At 38.1% G+C, this 22,164-nt stretch overlaps 1 protein-coding gene across 9 annotated transcripts in view; it reads right to left on the bottom strand.

Moving 5' to 3' along the window:
• Nucleotides 1–1,120: 1,120 nt before the first annotated feature.
• The window catches only part of FUT8 (fucosyltransferase 8), a 391,770-nt gene continuing 370,726 nt past the window's right edge, over nucleotides 1,121–22,164 (bottom strand). For all 9 annotated transcript variants that reach the window (XM_047736710.1, XM_047736711.1, XM_047736703.1 and 6 more), the window contains 3 exons: nucleotides 18,631–18,807; nucleotides 12,350–12,500; nucleotides 1,121–2,118 (listed from right to left, as the gene is read on the bottom strand). In XM_047736710.1, the coding sequence (XP_047592666.1) occupies nucleotides 1,801–2,118; nucleotides 12,350–12,500; nucleotides 18,631–18,807 (646 nt within the window). In that variant the 3' untranslated portion in view covers nucleotides 1,121–1,800. The remainder of the gene's footprint in view (nucleotides 2,119–12,349; nucleotides 12,501–18,630; nucleotides 18,808–22,164) is intronic.

Here is a 22,164-nt window from a genome sequence, read left to right as displayed (position 1 = left end):
GAAATAACTTTATTCAGGGGTGCCTGGTTGGCTTAGTCAGTAAAGCCTGTGACCCTCAATCTCAAGGTCATGAGTTTAAGCTCCACACTGGGTGTACAACCTACTTAAAAAAAAAAAAAAAAAAGAAGTAACTCATATTCAAAAGTACCTCTGTTCAGTGGGAGATTTTTATTTCAAATGACTTTTATTTGTACTAAAACTAAATTCAAAGTTGCTTGCTGACACTATAGGTAATTAGTTTTTGCTCTTTAGGAGACTTGACAAGAGAGGTAGAAAGAATTTAGGGAAGTTTGGTGGGGAGATTTGACATATAGATATTTTCATTTAGTGAGGATGTGAAAGACAGCTTTTCTGCTTGGCATTCCTGATATTCAACACCAGGCCTGCTACTGGTTCTCAATGGATCAAATTCTTCTTTCAGAAGGTAGAACACATGCTGTGAAATGTTCTTGCCATTCATCTAAAGGAGGCAGGCTACTGAATATAGGAAGTGTCTCTACAAGAAGAGTGATGTTCAGAAAGAAAGCATAGGGAGGGCATCAAAGTCTTATCTTTTGAAGTGATTCTCTCATGGAAGTACTAAAAGAAGTATTTGGAAGAGCTAACCCCAAGTCCATCTTGGGTCTCACACTGGTTCCACTCCAGCAAATTCTATATACTATGAGCTATGTACTTGAGAAACAGAGTCAGCTTCTCAACCTGGTGCTCTCAAAATCAGAACATGATAAGAAAGGGCACATATTGTTTCCTCGATAAAACAACAGGACTCAACCCACAAAAAGTTGACAATAGCCACAATAAGAAATGTTACCATCGAGCCTGAAATTGTTTTGGAAATGGATGTGACAGTTCCTCTGTGACAAGAAGTGTGATTTAGTTCAATTAAAAAAATAAACAATTCCCAAAATAAGAAAATAAAAGTACCCAGAGTGTATTCCTCTTAACTCTGTAATGCATATCAACTAAATTCAGTTTTCAGTGTTAAAATGGACTAATGACTGTTTGACCTAAGAACTGAGTAGGTAATCAGAAACAGAAAAAAAAGCAGAAAAACTAGGAAACTGTAAAGCTGACCACATTGCATCATCCAACAATGGAAAATTCTAGAAACTTTACAAAATTCCTCTTTTTAAAATTTATTTTGTTATCAAAGAGAATGTCCAGAAACATTGAGTACTAAAGATCCGTTCATGGCATTGTTTTACAAAAGTTTCTAATGGAGTGTGAATATTTTATTTTCTGATGTACCCTTCACTTATTAATGATGAAGTGGATGAACTGATGCAATTACTTAAAAAAAAAAATCCAGACAAAAACATCCATTCTCATTCTGAATCTGCTGACTGGAGTGAATTCAGTGGTTACAATAGCACCACTGGCTAAGAATCAACCTCCCCACAGTAGGGAGCTATTCGGGTCTTCTCGTTAGGTCACGTAGGTCTCTCAGATATAGGCACCATGTTTGAAGTCTCACACAAAATGTCTGTGTCACTTAAATTACACAATGTGGCAGTGTTTGTCTCATGAGGACATAATCTTTAAAGAAGGGGCACAGTAGAAAACAGCCTGTTTGTATGTTATATGTGAGTACATTATTGGACTGTGCATGAGTTTAAGGGCGCTGTAGCCCTCGTTAAAGAGTAATTCCACCAGTGAAGCATCTGTCATTTCCAGTTGCTCCTGGTGCTTGAAGTTATTTACTCATTTCACCATGTGTTGTAAGGTCAGGGTTGTCTTCATCTACTGTTTGGCTCAAATGATTTGAACTGAGTTCAGTTGTCCCTCTTTTCCATCGAAGTTTTATTTCTCAGCCTCAGGATATGTAGGGTACTTGACTGTTTCTATCTTCTCTCGGACTTTGTAGGAGGGATATAGGCCCGTCCTTCCCAGTTTCCTGTTGACACCTTTTGAATAGCCATCCCAATGATTTCCAGCCACACCAATGATATCTCCAGGTTCCATGGGGATTTCATCTGCTGTTCGAGGTTGGTGAGGGTAAATGGCAATCTGGTTGTGTGCATTTTGGCCCCCAAAATAGTAGATGTCATCCAAAGAATGGAAGTTTGCAGAAGCATCAGGATGAAGTGTTTGCATGATTTCGTAAGCAACTCGACAGACCTTGGGAAAGAATGAAAAAAAAAAAAATGTTAGTATACATAAAATCTCCTTTATATCAATCTGAAGGCCCTTGGCCAAATAGACTAGGACTAGACCAGGACTAGGACTGAGAAGATGAGAAGTAGTAGATTCTAGTCACAGGTTTTTAGTCCATTTGCTCTCAGGTATGGTACAATTCATTCTTCATCTTTGTGCATAATTGTCTCTCTCTCTCTCTCTTTTTTTTTTAAACATAAAAGATTACTGGGATGCCTGGGTGGCTCAGTTGGTTAAGCGGCTGCCTTCGGCTCAGGTCATGATCCCAGGGTCCTGGGATCGAGTCCTGTATCAGGCTCCTTGCTCTGCAGGGAGCCTGCTTCTCCCTCTGCCTCTGCCTGCCACTCTGTCTGCCTGTTCTCACTCTCTCTGACAAATAAATAAATAAAATCTTAAAAAAACAAAACAAAACATAAAAGATTACTATAACTAAAGTCTCTTGGAGAAAAAAAATATATATAATGCAAAGTACTTTAAGAATATGAATCAGTTAATTTTAATCGACATTTATTAAGAGTCAAACAGTATACCTCATGTTGGGCCCTGGTGATAGAAAAATGAGTAAGACCTCATTTGTGCCCTTGAAGAATTTTAAGGTTGAGCATCAGGATTATAAATACTTTACTGCTGCTACACACCCCCCCTTCCCCTCATTGAGTCTCAGTCAATCACATACTCTTTTTTGCTAGGTTTGACTTAATCTCAGAACTCTTCTCAATAGAAATTCATGTAATTATTGACAATCAACTAGCATTGGGAAGTGAACTAAAACATTTCTGTCATTTCTGTTCTAAAGAGTTTTAAGAGCCCTAGATATGGGGACATAACCTTGATATAATCTAGGTATTAGCATTCTAGAACTAAAGTAAGACAGACTTGCTTTGGTGAAGATGCAACTCCCTGATGCATTTAAGTCTACTTAAAAGATTCCTCTGTCCGGGGCACCTGGGTGGCTCAGTGGGTTAAGATCAGGTCATGATCTCAGGGTCCTGGGATCTAGCCCAGCATCAGGCTCTCTGCTCAGCGGGGAGCCTGCCCCCCGCCTGCCTGCCCTCTCTGCCTACTTGTGATCACTCTCTCTGTATAAATAACTAAATAAAATCTTAAAAAAAGAAAAAAGATTCTTCTGTCCAAAGAGTACCTACTATGCCCACTGGATGGCTGCTGAAATTCCACAATATGAACTTTGTACACTGAGCCTGCTGCACGGTGACAAAGTTTATAACGATTTTCATAGGGAGTAACATTTTAAGCAATTACTAAATACGTTATACAGTAAATGGGTTTCGGGAACTTTTCTAAGAATAGGTGAAGACAGAAGAGAGAATACTATCATTTTGCTTAGAAAATTCTTTCAGGGGTGCCTGGGTGGCTCAGTCGTTAATGTTAGGTTGGTGGGCTCTGGGAGCAGGAGGAACAGTAAAAATGACCGCTGTGTCCCGCCGTCTTCCAGCCTCCCTGCCCCCCCACCCACCTTTCCTTAACCCTTAACTCTCCCACCAAAAGGATGTATGCCCAGGTTGTCTCCATAGGTAACCCGATACCTATGCAGGAAACAGAAGTATCAGGACCCCCCACCCCATACCTCCGATCACCAAATACCCTACCATATATGGATGTGAGCCCAGGCCCTACCTGGGCCCGTCAACCCCCTCCCAGTGCGACTTCCCCCACTCCCCTTTTCAGAGTTGAGGAATAGAGGAATATTGTCTGAGGGTGCCCACCTCCTCCTGGCGCGACTTTCCTGGCTCCCCTTCTCCTGAGCCCTGAAACTTCGCCGGGGAGTGCCTTTAATAAATCTTGCCTTGTGCCTACCTCGCCTGGTGTCGTGTTTATCTCACCTATAAAACCTTACAGTTAAGTGTCTGCCTTCGGCTCAGGTCATGATCCCAGGGTCCTGGGACTGAGTCCTGCATCGGGCTCCCTGCTCAGGCAGGAAGCCTGCTTCTCCATTTCCCGCTTCCCCTGCTTGTGTTCCCTCTCTTGCTCTCTCTCTCTCTCTCAAATAAATGGATAAGATCTTAAAAGAAGATGGAGGAGAAGAGAAGGAGGAGGAGAAAATTCTTCGATTATAAATCATTGTGAACAGAGAACTCAAGTCAAATTTTCCCAAATCTCCAGTTGTGATTGTCTCAGTTAATAAAGCTTTATTGTCACTATGCCAATACTTTTGCATTTATTAAAAATGATACTACTAACAGTAATTGTTACCCTGCTCAGTGGAACAAAATTAGGATTACCCAGCAGTCCTTTAAAACTCTTGTATTTATGAGATCAAAAACTAAATGGAGATGCTGCTCATCCTTAACTACTATGAGCAAACGAAATCTGGTTAGGTTAAGCATCACCTTAACTTCTTAAAGAATCTGAATTTCAGGAACTGCAGGAACACTTTTCATATGCCATATGTAATTTGCAAATGAAACTAAGTTTAGAAAATATTTTAAATTTTGCAAATACGGACTAAAATAAAAAGAAGAGTAAGTGATCGGCCCCAACTCTAGTGCTACAATTTCAACTAGTCATAGAACCAAGACAACGACTTGGCTTGCAAGCCTACTACGCCATCAACAAACTAATTTTACATTGGGGATTTGGGGATGTCATGGTACAATTGAGATCACTGGTAGAATACTGAGACTGTTACAAAATTAGGGTCAAGAAATTTTGGAATAGGAATTCCAAAGTCAGCCGAAGGCCCACAGGGGACAAGCAAAATCAAGTGGAGACTCTGGAAAGGAAGAAACTAAATAATTAAAACAAAGCAGCTCCAATAATAGCAAAATATAGTGACAACAACAGAGGCCAGTATTTTCAGAGTTTTTGCTGTCAGACATTGTTTTTAGGTATTGTTGAATTTAACCCTCTAAGTAGCTCCATAAAATTCTATCATGCTCATTTTACTTCATCTACTTTCTTCATCTGTTTGGCTCAAAAGATTTGAACTGAGTTCGGTTGTCCCTCTTTTCCATCGAAGTTTTATTTCTCAGCCTCAGGATATGTGGGGTACTTGACTGTTTCTGTCTTCTCTTGGACTTTGTAGGAAGGATATAGGCCCGTCCTTCCCAGTTTCCTGTTGACACCTTTTTGGAACCTCAAAGGTCAGTTAAGGAATTTGCCCAAGGTTACACTATTATTAAGTGGTTGATTCCCATTTTGAATGGAGGCAGTTTGTATATGCCTGTTAACGCCTAAGCATATTTTCTCTTGTAGATCCTGATCTCCATATTTGGATTCTAACACCAGAAAGATAAAACACAAGACCAAGGCAAGCCTTGGGCAAACTTGACAGGATTTTTGTTTTGTTTTGTTTTTGTTTTTTTCAGGGCCCCTTTACCCACTCTTCAATTATCTCTAGCCAGAAATGCAGGAGCTTGCATTGCCCTTGGGATGACCACATTGTAGTAATGAGTCCTGATGTATTTCCTCCTCTTCAATATTAATATCTCACCCTCATAAAAACATGGCCTTCAGTCCCACACCCTTAGAGACCCACTTTCTTTTGGAGGATAATCCTAATAATCAGCTTATATTTTGGTATCCATAAAGTGTTAACCTATGGACAACATACGTATTTTCTTAAGCCAAAGAAAAACAAATGGTACAAATGTCAGACACTGAGATGGGCTGATACAAGGCCTTTTATCCTTTATCATAATAATGGTAACCCTATGAGATGGTTGCTATTAATATCAGTATTTTTTTTTAATGTTTTATTTATTTATTTATTTGACAGACAGAGATCACAAGTAGGCAGAGAGGCAGGCAGAGAGAGACGGGGAAGCAGGCTCCCTGCTGAGCAGAAAGCCCGATGCGGGGCTCGATCCCAAGACTCTGGGATCATGACCTGAGCTGAAGGCAGAGGCTTTAACCCACTGAGCCACCCAGGCGCCCCTAATATCAGTATTTTATAGCTGAAGAAACAAGCCCCAGAAAGATTAATTAAAAAAAAAAAAAAGTGGGGGTGGGTAGGGGAATGAGCTAGTAAATGGTAGAGTTACAATTAAAATTCTTTCCAGGTCTCCAACACACTAAACTGTCTTAGGATAAGTACCTAGTACTGTCACATAGTAGGTGCTCAGAAAGTATCTGTTGAATGAATACTGCTTCATGCATAATACTAGCCCAGCAGTGGAAATGCAGGTCCATGAGTGATATTTAACCCCTAAGAGCCACATATAACACTCTTAGTGGCTAAAACGATTTCTCTGTATTTACCACGCAGCAGTTTACTGCGAAGGGCTAGAAAGATGACTATGGTGTTAATGTTTGCATTTAATTACCTTTGGCTTCCTCTGTGGGCTTTACCAATCCCAATTGTGTGACAGGTAAATGAAGGCTTTCAGCTGATATCAATACTCAGTTTGATACTGGACAGGTAGCATGACTGAGAGAGGCAAACCCTTTGGTTTGAAAGCAGTGGCTGGCTGTATGTAGTAAGTTTTACTTCATTTATTTCATGTCACTCTATCATTTAGAACACCACTAAGCACACACTAATGGATAAGAGCAAAAATGCTGCCAAAGGATAAAACACAAGATGCAACTGTATTAAAAAAAAAAAATTAAAAAGGAGAGGAAGTTTCATTAACTTGAATTTTATCCCTGAGAAGCAACCAGCTGAGTTTATAAGAGCCTTCAAAGCTTTCTCAGAGCAGATTGGATCTTGTTTTTTTGTCAAAAGAGATGGGACCAGGAGGATCTCCTAGTGTGAGAAGTGGGAAGTAGGTTCTTGTCTCCCTGGGTGATTCTAAGAGATGTATGCACTTTTCCTGTAAACTACTTTGTTCTGTTATTCAACCAGAGAACAGCATCCACTGTTCTTTCATGGGCCTTACCTCAATGGAAATTCCTATCCAGAGTCATCTGTCTAGAATAAAATGAATGTAGTACATGATTTTTCCCTTTGGGCTTTCGAAAATCTGACTCAGAGGTTAAGGAGGACAGGAATGTTGTATGTGGATTTGGAACTAGATGAGAGAGAGTGCCAAGAGAATTTTGTATTAAGCATGAAAAAGGAAAGTGTCTACAGGGAAAAAAAGTAATTTTGTCCTATTGTGATTTTAATGGTTAAAACTATTGAACAATGTTGATTGCTCCTTAAAAAAATGCTGATTACCCAAAGCCTTTAAAGTGAGCATCTACAACAATTTCTGTAAATCAGATTCCAGGGTAATAAAAACTGATTCCAAAACCTGATTATTAAAAAAAAAAAAACAAAAAACTTTCTGATATTTAGCCCATCTACAACTGAGTACAACTGAATAACAACTGCTATTTCACCAACTATAATTACTGTGTTTCATATTTAAGATGGTTTTATGAATTGGAAAATAAGTGAAAAAGTAGATGCTTTGGGTATAGGCAACTTCCAGTAACAGAGAACAAGATTAGAGTACTTAGCAGAATAGTTTGGAATGTGATTGCATAGCTTTCAAAACTTACGATGTTCTTGGAAAATGTTAATATTGCCTCTAATTTTCAAATTAAATCTTGAGGATTGTTCTCTTCAATTTATGAGGCTTTTAGGACAAACCTGGCTTTGAGAAATAGCTCTGATGAAGGGATTCAGAAAACTAAGAGCAACAATAGTGACAAAATTAGAGAGTCAAGTCATATTATTTGCTTAAAAAAACTTCACTTAAGGAGAGAGAATTCCCAGATCTCACTTACGGATATCAAACCAAGAAAGATTAGAAGTCCTGAGACTGAGGGAGATGCGTCCAAAATGTAATGAAGAATCCTGATTAAGTGCCGTGATATTTGTGCCTGCAGTTTCTCAAACATCAATCAAGTCTTGCATTTTTCCTTCTGGCATGGCATTTCACTCTTCCAATATTGCCTACTGTAGCTCACAGTCAACAGATAAACTCTTTCTCACTATTGTCTTATAGAGAAATAGTCCTCAAAGGACTGGACCCAGGAGACAAAACTGCAGGGTTGTCAAAGCATTATGAAGAAGATATTAAACTCTTTGTCACTTTCTAATAATCTCCTGAACTATGATTTTATCATTGAGGAAAGTTTGAATCGGCTGTCCATGTTTTATTCTGGGCTGAGATTTGTTTCTCAATGTTTTATTCTTTTGTCACCCTTCTGGATGTAACAGTTTAGTCCTCTCCCATTTCCCACATGCCTATGGCATAAATAAGAACGTCTGCAGATTAATTTCCCTAAAGTTGACACATACACAATTTTACTTGCATTTGTTAAAGCAAATACTATTATTACTTATCATTCACCCTTTGGGAATGAAGAGCTTTGTTTTCTGAAAATTTATACTATATGGTGATATTCTTTTTCAATAAGCTAAATACAAGAGTTGAGGTACACTGGCACAGAGAAATTCAAAATGTTGAATGTTACTGGCTACTCTTCTTCTTCTTCTTTTTCTTTTCTAAGAGTTATTTATTTATTTTAGAGTTGAGGGAGAGAGCGCACAAGAGTGTGTGAGCCGGGAATGGGCAGAGGGAGAGGTAGAGAGAGGGAATCTCAAGCAGACTTCCTGCTGAGCTCCAAGCCCAAGGCAAGGCTTGATCTCAAGATCCTGAGATCATAACCTGAGCAGAAACCAAGAGTCAGATGCTTACTGACTGAGCCACCCAGGCGCCCTCTGGCTATTCTTCTTAACAAAGGATTGTTATACACGTACAACGTACATGATTATTCAGTGGAATCTAAGCATCACCCATGACCATAAGCAGGAGTAAGAAGTCCTTGAACAGCATGTTTCACATTCCAAAACACGAGAGTGTGTGGTCTGAAATGGAGCTGAAAAAAGGTTGTTAAAATAAATAAATAATAAAAGAAAAATAAATAAGAGAAAATAAAATAAATACTGTAGAGTCTCTCTAACACACAAAGGTATTGCTATACTTTCCCCTATATAAATAACAATAGTGGCTAACATTGTATTTAATATATTGCTAAGTATTATTCTCGGGGCTTTACATATAACTTTTATTTTTTTTTTAAAGATCTTTTTATTTATTTGGCAGAGAGAGAGAGCACAAGTGGTGGGGAGGGGCAGAGGGAGAAGCAGACTCCTCAGTAGGTAGGGAGCCTGATGCAGGACTCTGAGATCATGACCTGAGCTGAAGGCAGACACTTAACTGACTGAGCCACCCAGGTACCCTACATATAACTTTTAATCATCACAAAAACTCTATGCACTAAGTGCTACTGTTTTATAGGCCAGGGGAAAAAGGTCAGTGATAGGCTAATTTGTTCAAATGTCACCCAGATACTAAGTGCTCAAAGTTAGATTTAAACGCAGTCTGATTCCAGAGTCCGTGTTGTCTCATTCTTGTTCTCTGGCTAGGAGTCAGTGGCTTGGCATTTTGATGCTATCAGTGACTTTCTCTCACATTCCACTGGATGATGATGAGACATTTCTGGGCAATTTCAAACAATTCCAATTTTGGTTTACAGCAAGAGAACCTCTACAATCAAGCAACCAATTTCATTCATAGTGCAAAAATATTGAACCATACTAAACCCATTTTTTTTTCTAAAAATAATTGCAAAAAATGCTGGAATACAGGTAAGCCCAAAGATTTATCAGTGAACGTGGAATTATTCCATCATTTCAAATGCTACAGCTGATAATCATCAAGAAAGGTATGGGATAATGGCTGTGATCACATTTACTAAACCGCTACTCAATATATAAATGAAAGGTATTTTTACTGTCAAACTTTTATTCTGAACCCTCACATAAAATTTTCTGAGGTATTCAAGTCTATTTTGAGATACAAGATACTGGTTTGAGTTTTGCCTTGGTTCAAATGAACAGAAGTTATTTTGGATGAACTTTGTCTGACTTATCAAGAGTTATTACAAACTATATAATATATAAGCACAAATCTCATTCCTTTGGAGGAAAACAGTCCTCTCAGCACCAGTCTTTCTTCATATGAATGACTTCTCTGAACCTGAGGTCTGGAGAACACACTGCGATTGATATTATGCACAAAATAGAACAAAGTAGTATGAACAATATGCCCCTCAAGCTTGGACAGATTTCTGCTATCACTAAGTAACAGGGGTCTGGGTCAAAATTAGAGTCATGAGGTTATAAGAATCAAAAATTCTATAGCACATCCTTGAAAAGGAAAAAAAATAAAAATAAAAGGATTTTCTTTCTAGAATGAGCTTCATGGTATTATTAAGGAGGGCTGGAAGGAAAGCACAACAGAGCACAGGCCTGTAAGTCTCAGTGTCTGTCCACATGTAAGGCTGCTAAGTGTTCAGACGTGTATATATTTATTTAATTTTCAAGCTTTATGACTATAGCAGTGATTCTCAACAAAGGCATTTTTGTCTTCCCCACTGCTGCGGGGTATTTGGCAATATCTGAAGACATTTTCAGTTGTCACAACTTGAGGGGGCGTGCTACTGGCCAGGGATGCTGCTGAGCATCGTACAACGCCCAAGACAGCACCTCACAACAAAGTACCTGCCTGTAATGCGAAAAGTGTCCAGGCTGAGAAACCCTGGACAACGGGAACAGACTTTAGACAGGCCTGACATCTGCGCCTACAGAGGAAGTGGTGTATCTGGGGAAAATGACTCTAGCTTCACTCATTCAAACAATAAGCACTCAAAAATGTGTAGAGGTGGTTCTGGTCATTCTGTCGATCAGGTGGGCATAGAGTCAGATGCTCAATAACATCTGGGAGTGACCACATATTTCTAACTCCTCCTGTCTACCCACCAAGAGAATAGAAAAGGGAGCGGATCCTTATCCCTGTTAGGGAAAAAATGTCAGCAGTGGATGCTTTTGTGGGAACTTGAAGGCCAAGAAGTTTTCTGTTTCAACTAGGACTACTGCTATGTGACTTCTGTTCCGGGTAGAAAGTTGTGTTCTTATTTCATATTGAAGAACCTCATAGCCTTTGCGGGGGTAGGTAACTTTCCAATAATCATATCACCATTCCACTGAGACAATGTGCATTGTCACAAAATTAAAAATAATGTCCCTTTCTTTATATTCTCTGAAGTATACTCCCATGAAAATGGTGCGGCCTTCCTTTTCACATTTTCTTTTTTCTGTTTCTTCTAAGCTTTTAGGCAAATATTTATCTTACATGATCTGTATTTTTTGGTAATTACTCTCCGGTTATTTCATGTGAATATTTTGCTCACTAGATTCTGGACCAGGGTAAGATCTATATCTTCACTCTCCCTGGAAATCCTCTCCACACCTAATATAATTCTGAGCACAAATAGTCATTTAACAGCTTGTTGAATGAACTAACCAATAATATGCACATAAATGAGAGCAGGATAAAACCAACAATAAATATTTCTATGCTGGTATTCCACTATGTATACAAGGCTGATTGGACCACTCATAAAAACAAATACACAAAGCACATAACATATAATTATCTGCAACAATTAAACTCAAAGAATGATTGTAACATGGTATTGCTTAAATTTAATGTACAGCTTTTTGCTTGGTAGAAATGTAATAGGACTTGAAAAAGAATTACATTGACACTTTATTTTCTATAAAGCAATTGCGTGAGACACAATGCTTGGCATTTAAGCCTCTCAGTATCAGCACATCAATGTGTAGAAGTGGATGGATTCTGGTTGCATACTGACTATATAAAATCAGAAGGTATTTTTTTAAAAAAGATCTTATTTATTTATTTGAGAGAGAAAGAGAGGGCACACCAGCAGAGGGAAGGGCGGAGGGGGAGGGTGAGAGAATCTTGAGTAGATCATGAGCTGAGCATGGAACCCCTACATGGGGCTTGATCTCATGACCCTGACATCATGACCTGAGTTGAAACCAAGAGTTGGAAGCTCAACTGACTGAGCCACCCAGGTGCCCCTGCAAAATCAGAAAGTATTAAGTAAGTTTACTTACTTGCTATTCTGGTTAAATGCTGTGAACAAGCCATGTAGTTTAAACAATTCCAATAGCTGGTTTTATTGGAGATATATTCAACGATTGCTTGTAAGCAACTAAATATCTAAATACCTATTGTTTTTTGGGGGGAAGGTAGGGAATCTTCCCATTCTTTCACAGAAGAGATCATCCCCTGATGATCTCTTGCACCTGAGTCATGATAATATTAAACACACACACACACACACACATACACACACACCCCAAGAACTTCCTGAACTCAATATGACCAAAAAAATATTGGCCATTTAAACATGTCCTGCTATCACTTACCTGGGATGAAAAAGTACACACTAGGAAGTCCGCCTGGGAGAGAAAGTGTATATCCAGGATCACACCCCGAAGTGAATTTTCTGTGTATCGATTGTGTAGCCCAGCTGACCAAGAGATAGAGTTATCACTAATAAATTCATAAGTGGGGTACCTGTAAAAAAGAAATAAATTTGTACATGTCATGGAAATCACAGTATTCCATCAGGAGGCAATACATCTTACCAGCAGGAGGAAACCTGCTCCTTTGACCAAAGTTCCTCTTTCTAATAGTAAGGGGAGCTTTTTTTTTTTTTTTTTTTTTTTTTTTTAGTAAGGGGAGCTTTATGGCATTTAATAGTTGATGAAGCATCTTTGAATTCATCATGGGGTAGAAAACATTCTATAATGCCTTGTATGTTACATGTTCTTGGATGTCACATAATATACACATACATGCATCAAAATGTCCCTTCTTAATTATAAGTGTTGAAGGTTCCTTATTTTCTTTGTAATGAGGGACCTCTAAGAGGTTTCTCAAGCTAGTTTCCCATTTGGTCACTGAACTTCTCCTTTAGAATATAAACATCATGGTTAAGTTTCATTTAAATTTTTAACTTAGAATTTGTGATAATTCAGACCTGTCTCCCCTAACCCCCATTCTCGAAGCACTGTCTTATCCAACAACGATAATGAAAAATCAGTTTAATAAATTTATTGAATTTATTTATTATTTATTAAATTCCTTATAGATGTCCACCAAGTAACATTTTGATAGTCTTCAGATAGGATGTGTTTGAAAATACTAAAACAGGGTATCTTTTAAAAGTCTACCATATGTTCAAATGATTTTACTGTGAATTAAGAGGTTTAATTATACTCTAGTACAGAATGAATACATTTTCTCAGTGCATGAGGAAGATCTTCAGAGTTAAGTTGCAAACTTAGGGAGTTACATGAAAATGGGATAATAAGTGTATCTGCTTTATATAATTCTGTGGGAATTAAATACATTAAGCAATGTAAAGTGCTTAGAAGAACACCTGACATGTAGCAAATGCTCAATAAATATTAGCTGTGATTGTTAAACATTCTTCTGCAGATATCCACTTGGTTTCATTCCTTACTTCCTTTGGATCTCTGCTGAAATATAGCCTTATTAATGAGGACTTCAGTGATTTCTTTTTTACCTGTTTAACTTCATGACTTTTATTATCATAATATATATTGACTGTTACTCACTATCTGTATCCATTCCCCACCTCCATCACCCCTAACTGGAATGTAAGCTCTATAAAGAGGCATTTCATCTTTGTTTCATCTTTCAGGCTTTGTTCACTGTATTATTCTCAGTACCTAGAAGAGAATCTGGAATATAATAAAGGATCAATAAACATATGTTGGAAGGGCAATGGTTCTTATTTGCAAACCCTGAACCATCAGAAGTCTGTTTACAAGTCTGTCTCCCGCACAGTATTCCCCAAAGGTTGGGACTAGACTTTTATTTTTCTTCGCTTCCCAGCACCTAGAACCCCACACAATGCTGTGTGAGTAAATACATGAACCAGTGAGTGCTACCTACGTCTGGGACTTTTTCCCAATTCCCTAACAGCTGGTTCAGAGATTCTTCATTTCACAGCCACCAAGGAGCTTTTTCTTGTTGCCTCTAATGACTGTGACAGCGAAGTCTCTAAGCACTGTTTCAGACTCGTATTCAGTGTTCCGATCCATTTGGCCTCATTATTTTTGACATTTTGCCCTCCTCAGCCTCAAATCAGGGAGATGAAGGAAATGTCACATTTGCTCTAAAAAGAAAACAACCAAGAGGACTTTTACTATGATTCTTGTGAAGCTGCATAGCCAGGCATGGGGCAGAAACAGCAACAAATAAATATGAGAAGGCTGGAGGCCAGAGGGCAGAGGGAATCATTAAAACACACCAGTACAGGTTTTCAAGACTGACACTGTCAGCATGGTTTGGGTGCCCAGTAAAAAGAAAAGAGTGATCCTTTTCTGAGATGTGACACTTACATGAATGCTCTTCCTAACTTAAAGACCCCTCCCCTGGAATCAAACCAAAAGAACACCTAAGTTCCTCAGGCCTTATAGGAGACTGCTTGATGAAGGATACTGAGTTTGGAAAAAAAAAAACAAACAGAAACAAAGTAAATAATGGAAAAGGGAGATTTTGCATCTCCAATAATAAGCATGGAAATTTCTACATAAACATGCTTCTTTCTTGTCTTTTGCAGACAAGTAGGTCAGCAGAGGAATCCTTTTACTGTGAAATTGTATAGATTAGCCATGATAAAAAAAACATATTTTTTCTTCTTCTACCTTATAAAAATTTATTTTTACAGCACTCACAAAGGACTAATTAAACTTATAAACTAAGAACACATTTTCTTTTCTGAAATCTTTCTCTAGACTAAAGGAGATACTCCTCTTCATGATTTCACTATAGCTGGTGTACAGCTCCTACAAGACATTCATGAACTATACTACAATGACTTGTTACATGTATATGCCTACCAGATACTCCTTGAAATATTTTATTTTATATTTATATAAAATTTATATTTTATTTTGTATTTTATTTCTCTTTGTATATCTAGTGCCCTGTAACCGTGTCTAGCATATTATAGTTCAATAAAACAGTGAAAAAATTCACTACTCTTTATTGCTGAGTCATTTCAGTGGGCAACCAAACACTTTACAAAAACTTTTAAACATATTTTTCTTGCCTCTATTCATTTAAATGAAACTAATTTTAGGAGAGCTCACCCAGCATTTTTGATGAAGAACACACTGACTATGTAAGTATTCTGGGAGATTTTTAAAGACCTGTTTCTTCTCCAGTTTCACCCCTGTTTCCAATCTTCATGTCCTACCTAGACAATGATACTGGATTGACAACTTTAACAGTGCTTACTTCTTTGCAATGATTCTGTGATTAAACACTCTAACAGTGAATTACCTAAGAGATATCTCCACATTAGCAATGGCTGCCATAGTCAGTGGCATACAGGTGCCAAAATCTTATGGATGAACTCAGTCTTAACGTAGAGAAACCTGATGTGTAAGACCAAGCAGCAAAGCTTAACTGCACATTTTCACACAGAGGCCACATATTTAAAGCTGATCTTGACCGCTTTTACAAAAGATAAGCTACACAGAAAGTGGATTCTCCCCTGTGTGGACCCTATGCATCATTTAATTCTTCAGCTCTTCACCCTTTTGGAGCACAAAAGTCTCATAATCACCCTGGACACTACATACCTTAATGAGAGATTAATTCATGTTTTTGGTCTCCTAAAACAATGGCAGAGGTTTTAGGGTTTGCTTAGATATCAAAACTAATCCTGACAGGTATAAAGCAGAGTTGATTTAGAGTAGGAAAACAGCTAAGTAAAATAATGAAGGAGAGAAACAGCATTTAAGCTCCTGAGAAAGTTCTCAAAATGACTTAGAAAATTGGGGTGCCTGGCTGGTGTAGTCAGTTAGGCATCCAACTCTTGATTTTAGTTGGCTCAGGTCACGATCTCAGTGTTGTGAGTCCAGAGTCTGCCTGAGATTCTCTCTTCCTCTCCCTCTGCACCTCCTGCTCGTGCTCATTCTTTCTCTCTCTAAAATAAATAAATAAATATTTTAAAAAATGACTCAGAAAATTAAAATTAAAGGATTTCCAAAGTGGAGGGGGGAGATGCATAAAATGCTGCTGCTACATTTATAACAGAATATGAAAAAAACTGTCTCCTGGGCTATCACGGGGAGAGGAGTCACTAGCTGCTGACCACAAAAAGGAAATTCAAGTTGTTCTAGTCCCTGCTGCCAACTGTACTATAAGGGTTGCTTGCTGGGAAAGTACACTGCACTATGCATCAAAGTTGTAAGGTGTTCATATCCCTTTATCTAAATATTTCCAAGTCGAGAAGCCTAGCTTAAGGAAATAATGTGGACAACTTTAGGAATACATCGTAGCATTATTTATAAGAGTAAAAAGCTGGAAATAACCAAATTGTACAATCTTAGGAGAAAGAGCAAGCAAGCAACTGCATATGCATCCAGGAGATATACAGTTATTAAAAGGGATATTTATGATGATTATTTTTTTAGAAACCTGAGAAAATGGATCCACTACTGTATTAATAAGTAAAAAATAATTCAAATTATTATATACAATATGATCAACTACTAAAAGGGGTAACTATATAAATGGCTAAAGAAAATATGTAAACATTTAAGTAATTGTTGCCACTGAGTAAGAGGATCGTGGGTGACACTTTTTCCCTGCTGGTATACTTACCAACTCCCATATCTTTTAATGAGCATGAATTATTTTGTTAATCAGAGAAATAAGAAAAATGGGAAAAGGTTGTGATGCTTCAAGAACAAGTAAAAGAAGAGATAAGATTAATATTTTAATTTTTTTTTTTTAAAGATTTTATTTATTTATTTGACAGAGGGAAATCACAAGTAAGCAGAGAGGCAGGCAGAGAGAGAGGAGGAAGCAGGCTCCCTGCTGAGCAGAAAGCCCAATGCGGGGCTCGAACCCAGGACCTGGGATCATGACCTGAGCCGAAGGCAGCGGCTCAACCCACTGAGCCACCCAGGCGCCCCAATATTTTAATATTTTTTTAACCAAACTACAAATTCAGTCTTGTGTTTTAAAGTGAAGGAGCATGGTGAACTATTTCTACTTTGTTTCTAGTTGGTCTGGATATGAAACTGGAAAAGTATCTGTGAGATTTTCTATTGTGTTTTGTGACCAAATGCTCATATAACCCTTAACTATAAGCATATAACTTGGCTTATAGTTGGCCAATGAATTCCATGGTCCTTTGTGTATATGTGTGTGCGAGAGAGTGAGAATGTGAGAGAGACTACCTGATAGAGGGAGCCTTAAAAACAACAACAACATGCAATTTATATCAGGTTAATTTGGATTTTTAGGAGGGAGAAACAGGATTTAGATTACTATCCAGTGATTTGGATAAATACCCGCATTACAAGTCCTCACTTTAAATTTTTCTTCCCAATTCCTATTTGTGACATAAAAAATGGACCAAGGAATAAATTAATTAGTCAAACAGCTTAAGTGATTAACAGCTAATAAAATGTTTCAAACTGATGGGATTGAAATAAACATAATTCAATAATCACTGGGTAGTTACTAGAGCTAGGTACTGTGTCTAAAGTGCTTATAATGCAGCAAGGGAGACAGAGGTAAGCAAGGGCTAAACACTAAGTCAGGGGAATGCACAGAGGGATGCTTAGGGATTCAGGGACGATTTCTGGAGTAAATTGTGTCTGAGCCGAACTGAGACTACAGATTCTTCTCTTTCATTCCCTACTTTTCACACATTTAATACATCCTTTATTTATTAATAGTAAATAAAGGCCAATTCTAGGTTCACCCAGAGCCTGTGATAGATTCCCAATTAGGATCAGTGTACTTTATGTATTTTCCAAACACCCTACATTAACTCTACAGCAGCACTACTTAGACTGCAGAGAAATTGTCTGTTCTCCCACGAGATCAGGAATTCCTTGAGAGTGGAGTATCTTGCATTTCATGGAATCCCCAGTACCTGACACAGTGCCTGAAATGTAGGCATGCGCCATAAATGCTGGTTACTGTTCAGTACATACTAGCAGTGCTTTATTCCTCCACTTGTAAGACTTATCTTCTGATACTACTTTCCTTTAATATAATTTCCAAGTTCCAGAAATTATTTATGAGATGCAAACTTGCACTTTACATATGTTTCAGTTGCCCATAATTGCTAATGAAGATAGTGGGAGCAAAAAGGCAAGCACCTGGTGTGTTTTATTTCTAGCAGTCCTATATAGCTGGTTAGTGTGTGGATGAATGTTTCTGTCCCCCTAGAATGCCTGTGTTTGAGCTGTAACTCCCAATGTGACAGTATTTGGAGATGGGGTCTTTGGGAGATGATTAGGATTAAACAAGCATGAGTATGAGAATGGGGCCCTCCTCATGGAACTATGCCTTTACAGGAAGAGACACCAGAAAGCTTGCTCTCTCTCTTCCAAACATACAAAGAGGTCATGTGAGTACACAGCAAGATGGCAGCTGCCTACACACCAGGAGACTTCAGATACCTTGCCGGATCCTCAAATATGCTTTGATTATATTAACAGTCACACAAGTACACAGTTGCTTGAATAAAAAACTGCCAATAATCAGTAGTAATATTGTAACAAGAATCACAAGTTATGGGAATTAAGGATTCCTTCCAACCGAAAAGAATCCCAGTCTAGAATCACTAGCTCATCTAACTCACTTTGTTTTTGCCTCCTTTAATAAAGAAGGGTCATCCGTGGCCAAATATACTCTTCTTTTGTCCACTTGCATCCTTCGAGCAAGAAGCTGAAAATGTTCTTCAACGTGTACCATGTATTCCTCAATGGGATGGAAGGCTGCTTCTGTTCCCACTTTGTCTGTGCGTCTGACATGGACTCTGGCGAGTAAAGGAAAAAGTCAGATTCTGCTGATGTTCTGATCCACTGGATGCTGTTAGATATTCTACTTTACACCCTTATTTATGGTGGCATCACAGACATTTTAAATTAATTTTTCTTTTATTTTGCCATTAGAAAAAATAAAATATTAAAAAATTCAAACAAATACATTCTAAATATATATGCATGTTAACACAATACAAGGAAAATTAGAAAATAAGCTTTTGAAGAATGTTTTCTTGTAAAGTAATTGGCGTATCCACAAATAATGGTAAAATAAATGGGAGATTCCAGAGTTATACTCCATATAGGGAGCAAAATACCAACCAGCCTTCCAGAAAAAAGTTGATGTAACTTTTTAAGATTTTTGACAACAGGGGTGCCTGGGTGGCTCAGTGGGTTAAGCCTCTGTCTTCAGCTCAGGTCATGAACCCAGGGTCCTGGGATAGAGGGGCACTCTGATCAGCAGGGAACCTGCTTCCCCCCCTCTCTCTGCCTGCCTCTCTGCCTACTTGTGATCTCTGTCAAGTAAATAAATTCTTAAAAAAAAAAAAAAGATTTTTGACAACAAATGATACAAAAATTCACAGTTGTTATTACAGATTATTAAATATATTTTTGTAACATTTTGATGCCAACTTTTCTTTTCCTTCATGATACCCTGTATAGTTACTGTAATTGCCAGCTTGTAGGATTGAACATTGTTTGAGGAAAACACAGACCTGCACGGATTCTTCCTATAGCACGATCAAGGCAGGCAAACCTTTTAAAAATTCTTACTATTTTAAGTTCACGGAAACGTTCTAGCTTTCGTGGGATGCATTATGAATTTCCTTTTGCTGTTTTTCACTCTATCAAACACAAGCAGATACTGATCTCATCTGTCCTATTTAAAAAAAAAAAGAGCTCTAAAACTGTAAAATTGGGGACAAAGATTTACATTGAATATGTGCTGACTTCCACAGTACTCTCCTCCCATCTTACTGCTTTCAAAGTAATTGTAATGAAAATAATAATGGTCAGAGTTTATTTTCATAAATTAAAACTCTCCTTAAATTTGCTCTTTCTGCATCCCTCCCTAGCAAATTACAAAACCACTATTCATACGTGGGAAAAAGAAAGAGGTAGATTTGTTTCCCCTTAGGTCACAGTATATGAGCAAACCTTAGGTCAAGCCAAGGGACAGCTTTTGATTATGAGTCTGGAGTGAGGGTCTATTTTCACTGCAGTTAACCTGGTATCTCTGCAGGGTATTCTTTCCTTTGCATTCCAGACTATAGTTCAGATGTAAATACCATCGGATGAACACATATCCTATCATCTTTTTCTTCACACATCCTTCTTAATCACTGCTTCTCTTATGAAACTGGAATTGCTCACTGTGCTCCATAGAGATGAAGTGGGATAGAAAGAACAATTCCACTGAATTTCAATGAGAAGCTTCATGAGAAGAAGCACTATTTGTTACTCATGATTTCACCATGTAATTTCTTCAGCTCTAACATTTAAAATAGGGATCAGGGGTGCCTGAGTGGCTCAGGTCATGATCCCAAGGTCCTGAGATAGAGCCCCAACTTGAGTTGGGCTCCCTGCTCAGCAGGGAGTCTGCCCCCCAACCCCGTCCTTCTGTCCCCTCTCGTGCACACTCTCTCTCAAGTAAGTAATTAAATAAAGTCTTTAAAAGTCAATAAATGGGGGGCGCCTGGGTGGCTCAGTGGGTTAAGCCTCTGCCTTCGGCTCAGGTCATGATCCCAGGGTCCTGGGATCGAGCCCCACATCGGGCTCTCTGCTCCGCAGGAAGCCTGCCTCCACCTCTCTCTCTGCCTGCTTGTGATCTCTGTCAAATAAATAAATAAATAATCTTAAAAAAAAAAAGTAAATAAATGGGTATCAGTAACTTCTATACATATGAAGACTAAGACAAAAGGGAAGATGTGGGGAGGAGATATGAAAATGAAAACAAAGAAGAGCTGTAATAACAGAGGACAAATCAAAGGAAGAGGAGCATTTGAGGTCATGGCAGAGTACTCAATTCTCCAAATACTCCTGAAATTAGGCCCGAATCAAGAATTTGAGAGAGGAGCATAATGGTCTTTATGGAAGAATCAGAATGTTAGGCCTGTGAAAGATATCAGGTCATTTTAGTTTAATATAAGTCTTTCATCAGACAGTTAAGGAAACTGACGGTTCTGAAGACATCAGTGAACAAAAAGACAACATAAGGCAAAGTGAAGCTGGTTTCTCTAACATACATTTCAACCTAATTGTCACAAAAGTAAAAGTTCTTTGTGTATCTGCCTTTCACTACAGTTGCCCCTTCAATAACATGGGTGTGAACTGTGTGGGCCCACTTACACATAGACTTTTTATAGTACAGTACTATAAATGTATTTTCTCTTATGATTTTCTAATAACACTTTCTTTTCTCTAGTTTACTTTATTATAAGAGTATAGTATATTAATAAACATAGCATAAAAATGTGCTAATTGACTTTTCATGTTATGGGTAAGGCTTCCAGCCAACAGCACGCTATTTATTAGTAGTTAAGTTTTGGAGGCGTCGAAAGTTATACATGGATTTTCAACTGCATGGGGTGGGGGGGTTAGCTCCCTAACCCCACATTGTTCAATGGTCATCTGTATTAGATATGAAGCTCTTTCATGGCAGGGAATCTGATTTTATTTACTTCCAATAGCACCAAATACAATGAATAAATTAATGAATGTTGGGTTGACACAAAATCTAATTGTTTAGTACTATATGAATAGAAACCTTAGATACCATCTAACTTAGTTTTTGTTCAGTTTTAAACGAGGAAAGAGTGGCACTCAAGGAAGACCCAGAATGATCAAGTATATTGGCCAAAGTCATGGCATTTTTTAGTGGTAGAAGTTAGATGGTACCCCCAGATTCTTGAATTCTAGTGTCCTTCTCTTTCATTACAGCACCCTACCTCAATGTACAAATAATTATCTGTGGTACTTCAATTTCCTATATTTGGCTAGCTCTTAATATGATGAGTGGTGCATGGACAATTAGGTATGGCAGAAAGCTTCTAGAAAAATTAAGATGGTCTATGTCCTGGTTTTGCCTTTATGAACTCTGGAACTTTGGGCAGAGATACTCTTTCCTTTAGCTTCCTTACCTGTAAAACGGTTACCTCTGCCCACTTCACAGGACTATGTTATAGGATCAATGAGATAGTGCAGTTGAAAGTATTTTGGTAATTTAATTACTATACTGTTATCTTTCAAGATCCTGTTCAAACATTGAATCTATGAAGACTTTCCTGATCCAGATGGAAGTACATTTCTTCTTCCCTGAGCTCTCATGATACTTTTTATACTTCTCTCAG

The sequence above is a fragment of the Lutra lutra genome, chromosome 7, assembly GCF_902655055.1.
Source record: "Lutra lutra chromosome 7, mLutLut1.2, whole genome shotgun sequence".
NCBI classification, from domain to species: domain Eukaryota; kingdom Metazoa; phylum Chordata; class Mammalia; order Carnivora; family Mustelidae; genus Lutra; species Lutra lutra.
Note: the sequence above shows the minus strand (reverse complement) of the source record. Positions and strands in the feature narration are given on the sequence as shown.